This window comes from Neolamprologus brichardi, chromosome 14 (genome assembly GCF_056152115.1).
Source record: "Neolamprologus brichardi isolate AB-2024 chromosome 14, ASM5615211v1, whole genome shotgun sequence".
Taxonomy (NCBI): Eukaryota; Metazoa; Chordata; class Actinopteri; order Cichliformes; family Cichlidae; genus Neolamprologus; species Neolamprologus brichardi.
Genome location: NC_142117.1, coordinates 23,305,542 through 23,323,562, shown reverse-complemented (window position 1 = coordinate 23,323,562; position 18,021 = coordinate 23,305,542). Strand labels below are relative to the sequence as shown.

The 18,021-nt window shown below is 41.7% G+C and overlaps 1 protein-coding gene and 1 long non-coding RNA gene across 2 annotated transcripts in view; one reads left to right on the top strand and one right to left on the bottom strand.

Annotated features, from left to right (window-relative positions):
- Positions 1-909: 909 nt before the first annotated feature.
- LOC148098878 (uncharacterized) lies at positions 910-2,268 on the bottom strand. The gene is made up of 3 exons (XR_015719991.1): positions 2,057-2,268; positions 1,200-1,408; positions 910-1,036 (listed from the first exon to the last, which is right to left on the bottom strand). It is a non-coding gene; the product is annotated as an uncharacterized LOC148098878 (long non-coding RNA).
- Positions 2,269-4,900: 2,632 nt separating this feature from the next.
- The window catches only part of LOC102797855 (uncharacterized), a 28,678-nt gene continuing 15,557 nt past the window's right edge, over positions 4,901-18,021 (top strand). Inside the window, exons 1-4 of the mRNA XM_087851634.1 lie at positions 4,901-4,913; positions 5,801-5,833; positions 12,403-12,445; positions 17,665-17,819. Coding sequence (XP_087707760.1) covers positions 4,907-4,913; positions 5,801-5,833; positions 12,403-12,445; positions 17,665-17,819 — 238 coding nt within the window. The 5' untranslated portion in view covers positions 4,901-4,906. The remainder of the gene's footprint in view (positions 4,914-5,800; positions 5,834-12,402; positions 12,446-17,664; positions 17,820-18,021) is intronic.

The window sequence follows — 18,021 nt, the reverse complement described above, 5'->3', positions numbered from 1 at the left end:
AAAACAACAGTTAAATCATGACTGGAAATCTACCTTTCTTTATAGGTATTTTAACCAATACTAAACTACTGCATGTTTCCATCAATACTTAAACCACCTAAACACATAATTGTACTTATTCCTCAAATTGGACACCCTTTATAAAAAAACAACAACAACAAATGTCTCACAATGTATCATGTCAATATTAATATCCTAAAATAAGAAAGCATTGCATGTGATGTAACAGAGAAAAAAAATAAACAAAAAAAGGTCAATAGGCATGTTTCGTTTGCTAAATACTTTATTAAAAGACAGTTTGCCATTTACATTTATATGTTTCACAGAAGTTTGTAATTTTTTACTCTGGGATGGGGATGCATGATGTGCGTCCTGCACCACCCATACCCATACAATCTGGGGCGTATCGGAGCCATTTCTGCACTGCTTGTGCAAAGACAAACTCGGACATAGAGTTTGCCCCTAACTGCTGCGTCAGGCCATCTAGGAAAAAAATACACACACACAAACAAAAAAAGTGAATTAGAGCACATGAATAAGCTCTTGTTAACTGTCGTCAGCGGGGAGAAAGTATGTAAACTCCTAGGCTGATAAACATGAAAGTCACCAGGCGTAAATCTGCAAACTGCCGCATTTGATTCCCAAAGAGCTATGAGCGGAAAAAGTGACAAGTCTTAGCATGGTGTGCCGTGTATCCTTTAAAACAAAATAAACATGGGGTCCTCGGGCTGTACAACTACAACCCGAGGATTAAACAAGCCAAAGACCAAAGACTCCATCTCCAGATTAACTGGACATGAAAGTCTTGTTATTAAGAAAGACAAAGTAATATAGCAAAAAAACTGTAAAACTTACCACCATATATGCATTTGCAGAGCGCTGTACCTTTAAATGCCATTTTTTGCTTTGTCTGGTCCTTGGTTTTTTTCCCTGCCCAGTTGAGTACCGAGGCCAGCTCGTTTGTAATGGCATAAGCCATTACACGACGGACTCGCACCTCCAGTGTGGTCCCTCCAATCAAGGCAAAGCGTCTCACCTATAAACACATTTTAAGAGATGGAGTTAGCGTGTCTCATGTCTTAAATGTGTATGCATGTGCTTGTGTGTTTAATCAACAGGCCGTTGTTATGTATTTAAATCACATCTGACAGCTATTACACTTTATAGTTACAAAGTGTACATAACCTTTATATACTTACCATTGCCTTATTTGCCTCTTATGATTGAAAAGCTGCCTCTGCATTGTTTAGCTCCTCAATGTTGTGCAAGGGCAAATCCAGAGGCAATACCCCAGCATCTACCGATTCATTGCAGCAGGGATGGCGGATGGCTCTGACCTCCTCACGGAGTTCGTTAACAGCTGTCGTCAGGTCTGACAGCATAGCTAATATCTTTTGTGAGGTCGCATCTGTTTAAAAAAATAATTCCAGAAAGATTAATGGCTTAAGCAGTGAGAGGCGAAAAACTAATATATAAATAATAAAACGCAGTTTACGTGTGGACAAAAGGTGCAAACGCAAGGTAGGTGAGCGTGCATCGTAAAGTTAGGTGAGCGTGCATCGTAAAGTTAGGTGAGCGTGCAACGTAAAGTTAGGTGAGCGTGCAACGTAAAGTTTGAATTGAGTGCGAATCGAAGCGGGTGCTCTCCAATCATTAAAAGTAACAAAGTCATTGAACACATTTATACAGTTACCTTTACGTTTATCAATCATATATCACAGATTTACAATTTTTTGTAGTACTATGCTAAAAAGCAACTACAGAGCGAAAGTCTGGGTCAAGCGACGAGGCGACGGCAAGAACAAAGGAACCCTCGAAGCGTTAAGCTAGCTTTGTAAGGGAATATAACGGAAAAGTATGAAACGAAAATGTTTTCTTTGTTGACTTTGTTCGCAGTGCAATTTATTTGTTGCCGGATTGTAAGATGAAAGTAGACACAATTTCGGGCTCCCACATTTTGTCCGAAACTTTACATTAACAAGTTTGTTTGTTTTTTTACTGTTATTCAAATGCAACCGTGGAAATAACGAATAGAACAAAAGTAATTCATTCTTACCTTATATTAATCGTGGTGCAGGCCAGTGCAGTGCATGAACTGATGCCTTCTCCGGTCAATTCCGCTGAGAGTAAATCTAATGTCCCGCTCTACTGTACAAGACAATGGTTACCTGAAGGGATGTACCACTGTGAGAGGGGGGGCTATGGAATAGTCCAAGTGGTAGCAGCTGTAAGCGGTTTCATCAGTATTTCAGTGTTGTTTCAACATTGGATTTGTGTTGACATTTCAACCCTGACGATTCTGATGGTTCAGATGGAAAATCAACATCTGTTCAATGTTTCCTTGCTATCTGGGTATGCTTGCTGTAGCTACGCCCCCCAGCCACGCGCTCCCGTCAGGACCCGTTACAGTGTGTTTTGTCAAATAATCATGAGATCACCACACATGTAGCGTAAACTGACTGCTATTTGTTAGACAACTATTTGCTGTGAGACCAGCAGTAACCCTAACAGTATATCAAATATAAATGTGCCAACGTTTAAAATACACATCATTGATTTACAGGTTTGTCGTCTGTATGCGAATTAACTCAGTGTATGCTACTCTGATTTGTATTGTGTTTCACGCAAACTCATTCAAGCTAAATCATTACACTGCAAATAATAGCGATATGTAATTTTATGACAGTACATTCTTTGAACACGTTTTGTATACAGCTACATCACTTTGCTTACATCACCTGTGCTCACTTGCAAAACACCGAAACATAATCATGTCAGTTCAACTTGAATGCTCAAGCAGGCCGTCTTGCACCAAACAACACAGAACCCCCCCCCCCCCAAGCTCCCCCACCCCTTGCCTGCGTAAACTTTGCTTCTGGGTCTCATACCTAAAGCTAAAACATAATAGTTGGATTGCCCGTGAACATAATGTATGTCAAGAATAAAAAAAAAGTGAAGATGTAAATAAACACTAACAATATCTATGTCACGGCCAGGGGATCAGCAGGCCGCTGACTAGTAGTTTTCTCTCTCTCTCTCTCTCTTGCTCTCTCTCTCGCTCTCTCGCCAGGGCGGAACTCACGGTGGGTTCACGCCCTCGGCCCACGCCCCTCTGAAGAGGAAACACCTGGGCCTCATCAGTGCAGCCAGCATTTAAGCCAGGGAGTGGCTTCTACTCGTCGCTGGATCGTTGTGTGTGACTCACGTTAGTGCAGGCCGGCTCTGAGCAAGTTCTCTTTTGCTTCCCTGCGCAAAACCTCTAACGTGTGTTTCTTTCTGTACATAGATCCCCTGGACCCGACCCTGCATTCCCCGAGCGGATTCCTTTGTGTGAGTGTCTGGAGAGAGTGGTCACGATAGGAGAGAGTCAGAAGAGGAGCGAGTGTCTTTTCCCTACCTGGATTTCCCCGGAGCCTTTTTCCCTGTCACTACTTTTTATATAGCACTACCCCCCTGCACTGTTTGTATATACACCTGGTGGAACTGTAATAAATACTGTGCCTCTGAGTCCTGCGTGTGAGTCCTCCAGCGAACCGTGACAATCTATTAGAAATACATTCTTCTGTCTCCGACCATTCTCACAGTCACACACAATCAAGCACAGTATGACGTGTCAGACCGAATGTTTCCTAAATCGTGTTAAGAGATGATTCTCCCATACAATCTCTTTTTTAAAAGAGCCTGCCACCAAAAAAAATTTGCTTCAATGTAAAATTGGCTTTAGTAGACTACATCGAAGGAAAACCAGACAAACGAGTTCAGCCTACAACATGAAGTACCCTAGATCAAAACGGAAAGCACAAAAAAACCACAGAGTACAAGTGTCATGCAAGTGATCTTCTGCCAGGAACTTTCATGTATTTAAATGGTAGTAAATGTATGCTTATAGTCTGTCAAACATATCTTATCACAATTCTATAAATACATTTTAAGATGCCAAAAAGGACACTGGATTGCTCATAATGAGGAACACATAAGTACAATGACGAGTCATAAATATACTTGCAAAACGGGCAATTCCTTTATTTTATATATGGTAAATGGTAAATGGCCTGTATTTGTATAGCGCTTTTACTAGTCCCGCCTAGGGACCCCAAAGCGCTTTACACACCCAGTCATCCACCCATTCACACACACATTCACACACTGGTTGAGGCAAGCTACGGTTGTAGCCACAGCTGCCCTGGGGCAGACTGACATACTGACACAGACTGACAATATATAACCCTTCAGTACTCATGAACCCATTAACCATATGCTATCTACCAACATAAATAAATATTTTGTATATTTAGACATAAAAAAAGGAAAAAGAAAGAACAGAAATCTCTTTTGTTCCCGATTGTGAGATGAGGGATCTGTCAACAACGATTGCTTAATGTGGCTCACCACCTGCACAGACAGGTAAATGAGTTTTTTTGCCAACCTACAAAATTTTCTACCTGATATTCTGTAGATAATAATTCGACGAGTTACCGATTAAACGGATGCTTGGAAGTAAACGGAAGCGTCATCTCCAAGATGGAGCTAAACGATGCAAAGTAAGTCAGGAGTCATGAAGCAAGTGAGTCGAGAGAACATAAAACACACATGTACACACACACACACACACACACACACACGAAGATTTGAGCTTGGAGTGTATGTTCGACATGATTTATTAGTGAGTTTTTACAACATAAGCCTAATGAGTCAGCGGTAAAATAATTTACTGGACGAATGGCCTGGGATGGAGTCGAATTCACGTCCTTGATTATCTTTTTGTTTTCCTGTCCCTCCCTGTCTACAATGCTATCACTCCAGCTGGATTAAATGGAATGAAGGACCTTTACTTTTAACTGTTTTTTCTCGTTTTTCTTTTTACTTTCTAAATTGATTCAGCAATATTTTCCTCGGGGATTGGAGTATGTACGGTATGTAAGTTAAAATAAGAATCCTATTATCAGAAGGACCGCATGTAGGGCGCAGCGCTTCCCATGACAAACAGATGGGAACTAGCAGAATTTGGGTAGCTCTCGTCAGCATACGACGATCGTTAACATGTCACACATGTAGACAATATGGTTCAGCGCACCTGAACCATATTGTCTACATGTGTGACATGTTAACGATGTCTTTCAAAGACGATCACTTTTCAAACAGCCTGTCGTCACTTCTAAGAAGATTTCATCATCTAAAACATGTATCAAGCTGAATGAAAAACTGAATTTTCACAAACTAACTCCCATGGATGACTTGGGAACTGCATCAAAGTAAAATGCTGCAGTAACAGACAGAGATAAGTGTTCACCATCAGATCTGGACTATCTAAAAATTGAACCCACCAACAGGACAGGAAAGCCAGGTTCCCCTAATAAATCTTCATCTCAGTGGGATCTATTTCAGGTATAGAAATCAGTGCACACCTGAGTGCGGTGTGTTTAAAAATGGAATCTATATTGTCTAGAGCAGCTGCATACTTTAACAACTGCATGTTACAAGTCTTCTATTGCTGCGGAGCTTCTTGGTTTGCATACCATGTAATCAAGCGCTCTGGTTGTGTGCGCCCGCTACCTTGACCCTCTTGTTATAAATGACATATTTTTAGGCGTTATTACGTGGGAGGTGGGGCTAATTAGACTATTTAGCCGCATATGTTTGCCTCTCTTACTCAATGGGAGACACATTCTCCTAAAAGGATTACAGATGTACCTGCTTCAGACTTTCGGGTTTGGTGGGTTATTTCGTACCTTTGCTGAAATAGATATATTTGAGTATTTTTTAAGGCTGTATAATGATGGTTCTCCACCTGTTCTTTTAGCTTGGCTGGTTTTTGGATTCTCTACTGATTGTGGTAAGTGATATTGATTTTTTTATTATTTATTTTTGAATTGTGAGGATCCGTGTATAGGGCCACTGGCTTGACACAACCGATAAGGTTCCGACTGCTGGTGCGCTGTTTGTGGAAGCTCTGAGAGAGAGACAGAGAGAGAGAGAGAGAGAGAGAGAGAGAGAGAGAGAGCGGTAATAATGCTTGGAGGCAAGGTATTTTTTTCTCCACTTCCCACTGCCAGTATTATAAATAATAATAGCATATATATATATATATATATATATATATATATATATATATATAGATAGATAGATAGATAGATAGATAGATATGACAGGCAGAAAAGGGAGGGGGTAATAAAGGGATAGCGTAAAAAGAAATGCACAATGTATCACCAACTGCCTCACCGCTATTAACAAACAAATATGCAACACCTGGAACACAAACATATCCACAGGTATATAAATCAGCTAACTTCTTGTGGTGTGTGTGTTGTTGTTTTGGGGTTTTTTCCCATCTTTTTTCATCTTCTAGTAATTTACTGTGGCGTTGTGGGAAAAAGAAAGGGAAAGGTGATAGCATCAGATGCGTGACGTCCGGGCGTGGGCGGCAGACTGATTCTTCCATTTGAAGACACATCGGGGCAGTCTCCTGGGTTCTTCAGGGACGTCAGACTGTAGAATCATATATATCTTGTATAGTTAACGAGTGGTATGGGGAATATTATTCGAGCAAAAGGATTTGTTTGTGCTTCCCGAACATTTAGATCTGTGTGGTCAGTTGTGTGTGCGTTATCAACTCGGTGTGTGTTTTGCAAGAATATTTATAGAACTTCATAAATAGTTCAAAAGGGGCATAGGCATCTGCAAATATGAATTAAGAACCTCTCGTGCATGCAGACATTTAAATGTAAATTCAAACTTGAGGGCGTATTATGAGTAAATGGCCGGGACAAATCTATAAACGCCTCCAGAGATGTTCAAATTCTTCGATTAAATCACTGAAAATAGAGACAACTTGTTGGCAGAGGTATGAAAATGCGCAGGAAAATCTGACGTGCATGGCAAACTTCGTCGACGATATTTAGGGAGGAATAAACACACATCAGCCTTCGGCCATTTTGATGAACGCATACGCCCCCTAGAGCGCGCTAACTTTATTAACAGGCACACAAATGTAAACCACACATCAAACATAAATGAACCATTTGACTGTCTCCCTAATTGAGAGCATTTTCTCTTCTTATGTCAACACCCCCACTTGCTCTCATATTATGATGTTCTTAAGTAAACAAAAAACAAACAAACAAAGGGTTTCTTCCTCAGTACTGTATACATGTCTGTATACCATGTTAATGCCCAAACATAAACTTCTCAAACTTGAACAGCTTAACTTTTGTTGCAGGTTTTGTCATTACATCTGCAACCATCTGTTCTGTTGAACAATAATCCAGAGTTATTTTTCCTGCACTCACAGTTGACCTCACAAAGTGGTACTTTATGTCAACATGTTTACATCTCTGTCTCGTCACAGGATTCTTCGCCAACGCAATTGCACCCTGATTATCTTCATGAACTTTTGGCGGTGGATATTTTTGTCCATCGATACCTTGTAACAGTTGCATTAGGTACAAAACTTCTTGTAGGGTTGCAGCTAAAGCCATGTACTCAGCTTCACAGGTAGATAATGCAACAGTAGGTTGTCTTTTGGTTTTCCATGAGATTAAAGGACCATCTACAGACAAGCTTATGCAATAACCAGTTGTACTCCGTCTGTCTGTTACATCAGCTGCCCAATCAGCATCGCTGTATGCCCACAACCTCAGTTCTTTGTTGTCACATCTCCTGTAGCACAGTTCTTTCTCGGTTGTCCCTTTCAGATACCTCAGTACATGTTTTACTGTAGTCCATTGGTCTTCAGTTGGCTCAGTAAAGTACTGTGAAAGTTTACTGACTATAAAACTCAAGTCTGGTCTTGTGCATGTAGCCAAATAGATCAGACTACCAACTGCCTCTCTGTACCTTTTGACATCACTCATCCTTTCTGCATCATCAGCATAGTTCAGTTTTTGCTCACAAGGTGTCTGTCTTTCTTTACAATCCTGCATGTTGAATCTTTCAAGTATTTTTTCCACATATTGTTTTTGTGACATTTTTACACAGTTATCACTCTGGTCAAAATCTATACCAATGAAATGTCTCAGTTTACCCAAATCCTTCATTTTGAATTTTGCTGCAAGCATTTTCTTCACAACAGTTAGTTCACTTTCATCACTAGCAGCAATGATCAGGTCATCTACCCATACAATCAGAATCACCTTCTTATTTTCTGTCATTTTTGTGTAAACACAATGGTCAGCGGGATTCTGCACAAAGTTGTTCTCACTCAGATATTCATGCAACAACTTGTTCCAATTTCGGCCTGATTGTTTTAGCCCATATAGCGACTTTTCCAGCTTGCACACCAGTTTTTCATTTGTGTCGGATTTTACCTCATAGCCCTCTGGTTGTTCCATGAATACCACACAATCTATTGGTGCGTGAAGATAGGCAGTGAACCTGTTTGGTGTCTCAAAGTCACCCTCATCATCTGGCACTTTGTCAGTCTGTGTTTGTTTCTCTAGTCTTGTTTTAGTCTCAAACTTCACCAGTCTATGCTTCTGTACTTTCCCACTGTCTGGGTAGTAGACCATATAAGCTGGACTGTTCTTGTCATATCCAACAAAAATTCCTTTCTCACACCTTGAGTCTAGTTTTCTCTTGTTCTGCCTGTAGGCATAACACACTGACCCAAATGTCTGCATCCTGGAAAGGTTTGGCCTTCTTCCTGTCAGCATTAGATATGGTGTCTGTTCTGTGCGTCTGTTAAAACATCTATTCCTCACTACAGCTGCTGTTTGCACTGCGTAAGTCCACAACTCTTTAGGTAACTGTTTCTCTATTAACATACACCTGGCCATATCAAAAAGAGTGCGCCAATTGCGTTCTGCAGTACCATTTTGGTGTGGTGAGTATGGTGCTGAGGTCTCATGCCTGATTCCATTTTTGCTAAGGAGTGCCTGATACTCATTTCCCATAAACTCTGTTCCATTGTCAGACCTGATACATTTAACTTGCCCATACGGGGCTGTATCAGCCAAAAACTTCTGTGTCGCTTTTGCTGTGTCACTCTTATTTTTCAGAAAATACACAAACACTGCACTGGAATAGTCATCAGTGAATGATAGTGCAAATCTGTATCCATCTCTGGACTCTGGGTCTACTGGACCAGCTACATCTGTGTGTACCAATTCTAAGGCGGTTTTGGCTCGTGCATCAGGGTCCCTGTTTCTAGTTTGAACAAACTTTCCCTGTGTGCACACTTCACAATGCAGGACAGATTTATCTGTTTTTCCTTTGATTGCCATACCATCTACAACACCTTGTAATCTCTGAATGTCATCATAATTACAGTGACCAAGAATTTCATGCCATGTTTGCATGTCATAGCAACCCTTACACTGGTCTTTACCTTCAGTGTTTACTGTTTGGAGGTAGTACAGTCTGTTGTACTCATATATTGGGAACCTTGTACCGTCTTTGTGTCGCAGGGTGTCTTTTCCTTGCTTGAAGATCATAGTTGCTCCATTTGAGGTAGCTGCTTTCACAGAGAAGATGTCTTGTGGATACGATGGGATGTACAGTGCCTGTTTCAAGGTTGTTTTGTGGCACTGTCCCCTGCTGTCCATCAAGCAAAACTCTGCCTCCCCTCTTTGCTCTGCAACTCCAGTGCACTTAGTGCCGTCAGCCAACTCTACGTAGTGTGACTTGGGCTGGAAACTGTCGTCGAATCTCCTGAACTTCGTTATATCTGTAACAATATGCGAAGTTGCCCCTGTGTCCACCATCAGACCCTTTTTGTTGATGCCATGCTCTGACTGGAACGCTGCATCCTTGCTGCTCACCCGGAATGCGTAGTCTTTGCTACCCGACTCCTCGGAAACTTTCCGTGCGTTGTCTTGTCGCCGTTTCCGTCTGCATGTTGAGTCCCGATGGATGGTACTTTTACACTCGCTACACCACTGCTTGCGCTGACACGTCCTGGCTTTGTGTCCCTTTAGTCCGCATCTGAAACACACTATGTCTGCGTTGCCGGCCCCACGGTCATTCGATTTTTCAAACGTGGGATTGTCGCACGGTCTTGCACGTGCTTTCATGATGTTGTCATCTGACGCTGCAGCGCGCATTTTCTCTGTGTCTTCAAAGCTTCGCAGTTTAGTTTTAAATTCAGCAAAAGTCACTTCAACTTCACTTTGTGTGACATGGATAGCAAACGGTTTGAATGATTCTGGCAGTCCCTTCAAAACCATTGCTACCAATAGCCCATCACTCAATGTTTCTCCAGCATTCCTCAGGGCTGTGATTATTGTCTCTGCTCGTATCACATACTCAGTCACACTCTCACTGCTGGACTTTTGGAGCGAAGTGAGTTCTGTATACAGGCTAATTATACGAGGCTTTCCTTTACCTGCATAATAGTTTCTTAGAATCCCCAGCGCCTTCCGTCCATCATCCGCTGCTTCTCGCATAACAAGAGACAAACTTTTGTCATCCAAAAACTGGATCAGCTCCGCGTAGGCCTCTGCATTCTTTGCTCTGACTTCTTCTTCCTCCGCGTCGGTAGGCTGCTCCAAAATAATGTCTCTTAAACCTTGCAGACGAAGGTGGCCCAAAAATTTCGTCTCCCATAGTTCGTAATTCTTTTCGTCTCCATCAAAAACTAGCCGAGCCCAACGGCTACTTGACTCAGCGGCTCGTCGGCTCATGGCGCTAGCATGGTATGCTAATCCTCACCGAGTGCGCAGTATGTCGCGGCGTTTTCTCTCGGTGGCAAAACCACATGGACTCCTTCGGAAGACTTCTTAGCTTCCTGGGCCCATAACCTGTTGGCAGAGGTATGAAAATGCGCAGGAAAATCTGACGTGCATGGCAAACTTCGTCGACGATATTTAGGGAGGAATAAACACACATCAGCCTTCGGCCATTTTGATGAACGCATACGCCCCCTAGAGCGCGCTAACTTTATTAACAGGCACACAAATGTAAACCACACATCAAACATAAATGAACCATTTGACTGTCTCCCTAATTGAGAGCATTTTCTCTTCTTATGTCAACACAACTGTTTTACCGTCAGTCTTTTTTTAAACCTGTGGTTCTTTACACGTCTACCCAGTAGCGGTTTTAGATACGGGCGGTTGCCCCGGGCGGCATCGTGGTGGGGGGCGGCATCACGGGCAGAAAAAAAAAAAAATGCTCGTACTCATGCTGCCCCAACGTCAGCCAGCGCATATTGGGAATGGCATAGGCACCGATCGGTTTTCGATCGCCCATTTGCTGGGAGTAAGGACGCCCTCCGTTTGCGAGGTGCGCCTGCTGCTTGCGGCGCAGAGAGGAGAGGGCGGGGCGGCGGGGGTTTCTCTGGCTGGCTGGAGCAGCATCTAATAACCAACTCGCAAAATAAAACAAAAGAAAAACAAAACAACAAACACGAAAACACGAAAACACCAGACATCATGATACAGACTTATAATTTGCACCGATGTTTTTTTTGAAATTCTATACACGAAAAGTGAGCGAGAGAGCCCTCGGTGCGCCTGCTCGCTGATGAAGTCAAAGTAAACTTTGACTTTATTGTCATCTCCGCTACATACAGTACAGTATATAGAGAGACGAGACGACGAAGCTTCAGTTACAGCAGTGGAAGTAAACAAACAATATATATAAGAAGAGTAAGAAAATAAATATACACTTTAGGACTCGGTTTAAAGGGATCAATAACAGTTTATAATTTACAGTCTGATGATTTAAAATCTCACACACAAGCCGTCGAAAGGGGAGTGGGGCCTGCTGCTTCCAAATAGAGCACATTTCATTTATAATGTTGTAAATCCAAGCCAATTATGTATTGATGATTTGAATCCTGGGTTGTGTGAAATCTCAGAAATGCACCCTAGACAAAGTGAATCTGTGAACTAAGGTGTAGGTCTGTTAGATCATGTTGTGGTGATCCTTGGGTTGAGGGATGGGTGTTGGGTGGGATGAGTGCAAAATTAAAACCAATGGAAGATGGACAAGAAAAGTTCAAAGCCATCAGGTGCTCAGTTTAGAAAAAAAGAGAAAAGAAGAGGAGGAGAAACGAGCAAAAGATACAGGTAAGCAGATGTGTCACTGGATAATGGCAGGTCATCCTGAAACAATCAGAATCAGAATACTTTATTAATCCCTAAGGAAATTATGTGCGTTACAGTTGGTCCAAGAAGAAATGGTAAAAATAGTAACAGTAACAGACTAAACTCCAAACAATACATTATGTTACAGATTTTAATATTAATTAGCCATTGTCAATTGTTGATTTGTCCTGTTCTCATTGTGTGTGTGTGTGTGTGTGTGGGGGGGGGGGGGGCGGCGCCAGAGGGAGTGTTCGCCCAGGGCGCCAAACAGGCTAGGACCGCCACTGCGTCTACCGTAGACAATCAAGATTCCTAATGCTATTCAATTTTAGTCCAAGTTTTTAGTAATTCATAATTTTCAATTTGTGCTTGTTGACAGTTTCTGCCGCAGGAGCAAATGCAGCCTCCAGAAATGACTGTGGGTGAGTCACTGTTTCGTCACTCGCTTTGTGTATGTGTTCTTTAATTTATGGCTGCTGATCAAAGGTCAAGCGTTTGGTTATAGACTACAGAGAACTCATTGTATTGATACGGCTCCTCGCAATTTTAGAGGTTAGAGGCAGAGTGGTTATGCGGTTGTGCAGATGATGTTGTTTGCGAGGGCGGCGGTAAAGATGAGCAAAGATGAATAAGTTGAATGAAACGGAACAGCGTGTTCTCAGGGACTGGGACTGGTGACTGGATCAGACTTCAGTCGACATGTGTGAAGGGAACCTAGGTGATAAGGAAGTGTTGGGTAGGTGTGATGATAAGGAGAGAAAAGAAGTTGGTTTTGGATTCTGAACACATTTGACTGTGTGTGTGTGTGTGTGTGTGTGTGTGTGTGTGTGTGCAGAAGCAGACGGTGCAGTCTGAAAGTGAATGGGAGACTTATGCATATGCTATGCAGATGATACCCAACTTTGTCTATCCATGAAGCCAGATAACACACACCAATTACTTAAACTGCAGGAATGTCTTGAAGAGATAAAGACATGACTTCTAAATTCAGATAAAACTGACATTATTGTACTTGACCCCAAAAATCTTAGAAATATGGTGTCTGCCACAGTGAATAAGTGGACTCAAGCGCAGGACTTTGTTGACACAGAAGATGAACAGTTTATTTACAATGTTACCAGGTGCTATATACAAAGATGCAAGGGGAAAGGGGGCTCCAGGGAATCCGGGGAGGGGGAAGGGAACACTCCACACTCCTGTTCGACCACACACGCTACTTGTAAAACACTTGCGCTCATGAACACACTCCAGGGATAAACAGGTCCAGGAAGATCTATATACAAGAGAGCACAGTTGCAAGCTAGGAAAACACTAGAGACAAGAATAAACAGCAAAGAGCTGGGGCTACACTGACGCGTGTCGTGCAACGATCCAGCAATGACAAATACTGAGCTGTCGTCTTAAGTAGTAGCTGGAGTGGAAGTATAACAAGCAGCGGGTGAGTGATTATTTGCAGGTTCGTAGGCCAGAAGCGGGAACTTGCAAGGAGTTCCACCCAGGCAGAGGAGAGGGAGGGAGAGAGAAACAAGAATATTAGAGTTATGCTGAAAAGCTAGTTCATGCATTTATCACTTCTAGGCTTGACTACTGTCATTCATTATTATCAACTTATCTAAACAACTCCCTGAAGTGCTTTCAATTGATCCAAAATGCTGCAGCAAGAGTACTGACAGGGACTAGAAAGAGATAGCATATTTCTCCTATATTGGGTTATTTTCATTGGCTCCCTGTTTGATTCAGAATCTAATTCAGTAGTACCATATCACTCCAGTAGAGAAGACTGTAGGCTTACATGTGGATCCTGGAGTATTTAAAAGTACAGCATTTGAATAAAGTGAGTACACTCCTCACATTTTTGTAAATATTTTGTTATACCTTTTTATGGGACAAGATTGAAGATATGACACTTTGATACAATGTAAAGTAGTCAGTGTACAACTTGTCTAACAGTGTAAATTCGCTGCCTCTCTAAACAATTTAACACACAGCCATCATTGCCTAAACCACTGGCAACAAAAGTGAGTACACCCCTAAGTTAAAATGTCCAAATTGTGCCCTCACTGGTGTTATGTGACTCATTAGTGCTACAAGGCCGCTGGTGCACATGGAGAACAGGTGTGTTTGAATTTGGTGTTACTGCTCTCACACTCACTCATACTGGTCACTGGAAGTTTAACATGGCGCATCATGGCAAAGAATTCTCAGAGGATCTGAAAAAAAGAATTGTTACTCTACATAAAGATGGCCTAGGCAATAAGAATATTGCCAACACCTACAACTGAGCTGCAGCACGGTGGCCAAGACCATACAGCAGTTTAACAGGACAGGTTCCACTCAGAACAAACCTTGCCATGGTCGACCAAAGAAGTTGAGTGCACATGCTCGACGTCATATCCAGAAGTTGTGGAAAATAGATGTATGAGTGCTGCCAGCATTGCTGCAGAGGTTGAAAGTGTGGAGGGTCAGCCTGTCGGTGCTCAGACAATACACCACACAGCATCAAATGGCTATTGTCCCAGAAGGAAGCTTCTTCTAAAGATAATGCACAGGAAAGCCCGCAAACAGTTTGTTGAAGACAATCAGAATAAGGACCTGGATTACTTGTTGTCTGATGAGACCAAGATAACATTATTTGGTTCAGATAGTATCACGGCTGTGTGGTGGCAACTAGGTGAGGAGTACAAAGACAAGAGTGTCTTGCCTGCAGTCAAGCATGGTGGTGGGATGTTGTTTGGGGCTGCATGAGTGCTGCTGGCACTGGGGAGCTATAGTTAATTGAGGGAACCATGAATGTCAACATGTACTGTGACATACTGAAGCAGAGCATGATCCCCTCCCTTCAGAAACTGGGCCATAGGACAGTATTCCAACATGATAACAACCCCCAAAACACCTCCAAAAGACCACTGCCTTGCTAAACAAACTTAGCAAGGTACTTAACTGGCCAAGCATTTCTCTAAAACATAAACTCTACTGAGCATCCGTGGGAAGTCCTCAAAGGGAAGATGGAGGATCAAAAGGTCTCTAACATCCACCAGCTCCAGTATGTCATCATGGACGAGTGGCACCCTGTGAAGCTCTAGTGAACTTCATCCCCAACAGAGTTAAGGCAGTGTTGGAAAATAATGGTGGCCACACAAAATATTGACCCTTCGAGGACAGCTTGGACATTTTCACTTAGGGGTGTATTCACTTTTGTTGCCAGCAGTTTAAACATTAGTGGCTGTATGTTGAGTTATTTTTAGGTGACAGCAAATTTACACTGTTATACAAGCTGTACACTGAGTACTTGATATTGTATCAAAGTGGCATATCTTCCATGTTGTCCCATGGAAAGATATATTTGTATATTTACAAAAATGTGAGGGGTGTACTCATTTTTGTGAGATATTGTATAATGGGAGGTAGCGCCTCCAGCTTTCAGGCCCCTCTTCTGTGGAACACGCTTCCAGTTTGGATTCTGTAGACTCCCTCTCTACCTTTAAGATTAAAAGGCAGAGAACTTCACTTTCCTTGACTTTTCCTTAAAACTTTCCTTTTTGAGGAAACATATCGTTAGGGCTGGTTCAGGTGACCCTGAATTCTCCCTTAGGCCATGTCCACACTAACACGTTTTCGTTTGAAAATGCATCCTTTTGTCTCCGTTTTGGTCTTCCGTCCACACAGAGAGTAAAGATAAATATCAGTTTGTACATGCTTCAGATAGCTTTTCTTCAAATTCTTTAATTCTCACTCGCTTTTGCAACTTTGTACTTTTGTGTTACTCGCAGCAACAACTCCACCTCTTTGTTAGTCCATTTAAAAAATTCGCTGCTTTTCCTCAACAACGTTTCAAAGAGCCAGAAAGTAAATAAATGACTGACAGAAATGAGGCAGGTCGAATCGTCTTGCGTTTCACGCATGTGCAGTACTGGAGCATAAGTGTTTTCGCCTGTTTCAATGTGGATGAATAACTCTGTGAAAACGAATGAAAACGATAGTGTGGAGTATACATCATTTTCAAATTTATCCGGGCTAGTGTAGACATAGTCTTAGTTATGTTACAGTAGGTCTAAGCTGATGGGGGAGTCCCATGATGCACGGCGTGTTTATTCTTCACTGATATTTTTCACACACAATATTTGTTTGTGTACACTACTCTGCATTTAATCAGTGGGAAACCTTTTCTTCCCACTGTCACCAAAGCGCTTACTCACAGGGTGGCATATCATTGTTGGGTTTTCTTTATTTTCTCTTTATTATTGTAGGGTTTTTACCTTACAATGCAAAGTGCCTTGTGGTAAGTTGAGGTTGTGATTTGGCGCTATATAAATAAAATTGAATTGAACTTTTATTTATACTATAGGGAGTGCCATCTTTTTAAGTAGTAGTACAGTAAATTACCTTGTATATTGTATTTTACAATGACAAATAAATGAACCATGAACTGTGAATGGATTAGTAAGGAGGAAGAGAAGACAGCAATGAAGAGGCTGAAGAATGAAAGGCAGTTGGTTCAGATGGCATACCTGTGGAGGAATGTGAGAAAAATAGAGAGGTATCCTTGTACTAAATGAAAGCAATGTAAGCTTTGAGAGTGTTGATGGAGTGCCATGGTGCAACAAGAGGAAATGTGATACTGTATGAAGAAATCAGGAATTCCAGATAAAGATATGAGGCTGATGAAGAAGATCTATGGAAACAGTGAGACAATGGTGTGTGGTAGGAGTGACAGGTTCATGGTGGAAGTGGGATGAATGTCAGGTGTGATTTGGGACAGAAGAATAGCAGCAAGAGTGAAAGGGAAGGTTTACAAAATGGTAGTGAGACCCACTATGATGTGGTGCCTAGAAAAGGAGACAGTGGCGCCTAAAAGAACACAGGAGGTTGACATCCAGGAGGCAGCGTTAATGGAAAATGGTGAATGGACTGATACTTCTATAGTGCCTTTCTACTCAATATGAGCACCTAAAGCACTTTCTATTACAAGATGATGGGGTAGTCTGTTTCACATCTTCAAAGAATCAGTTGAGAATACGTAAACCTTTTTGTTTTTAATCATTAAGCTTTAAATTGTAAAATGTCCTGTAAGCTATAATGGAAATAACCTAGGATAAACTGCCTTATTAGAAGAGTGAGGAAGATGTATGGTAAAGGGGCATGGGTCAGATTCAAACCTGGGCTGACCGCTCCTAGCCATACATCGAGCGGTCACCTGCTCATCCCAGAGAGCTAAACCAGTACCCATGAGCTTCTACATTTAACCCAGTTGGAAAGATGTGATGGAAGACATACTAAGACAAGTTAATGTAAAAACATTTCTGAGGAACTTCGACTTTGAGCTGTGATTTTAAGAAGTACCTTCCAGTTTTTGACATTTGGAGTAGAGGGAGGTTTTAAAATGTCCCATATTCAGATAAATTTTATGTCAGCACAGCAAGGGTGGAGGTGTTAAAAATACTATAAACAGCTTATGGGTATGCTCCTGTTGCTACATTTTAGTGTATTTCCCTAGTTGTCCAATAGAGGGCATTAGTACAAAGGGTAAAGGGAGTAATTTCTCTAGGTTTGAAGGTGTAAAATAGCAATTTTCTGTATGCACTGTTAAGTCTATGGAATTTACTGTCATTGATAATAGGCTTTGGTTATCTGTGCTTTTCAGAAAAGACTGCAATGGCACAAAGTATAACACACAAGAAGCTGCTTGCTGTGGAAACAAACTTTACCCAGGGGCAAGTCTGTCTTGTTGTGGAAAGAAACCTTACAATCCTGAAAAAGCAACCTGTTGCAAAGTACAAGACGGAAACACTCTCAGAGGTAACGAACTTGAAATCTAGCTAAACTGAAACTGAAATTTTGACTTTGTAACTGGCCAATAAAGAAAAGCACCGGAAGAGCACCTAAATTAAAAATAAGTTAAAGAGTACAAAAACTCTTAACCACCTTTCTGGCTGTTTTGGAGGCTGCAGTTTATGAAGCAGTTGAATTGTACCGCTTTAGACTAAAATTTGTTTTTAAT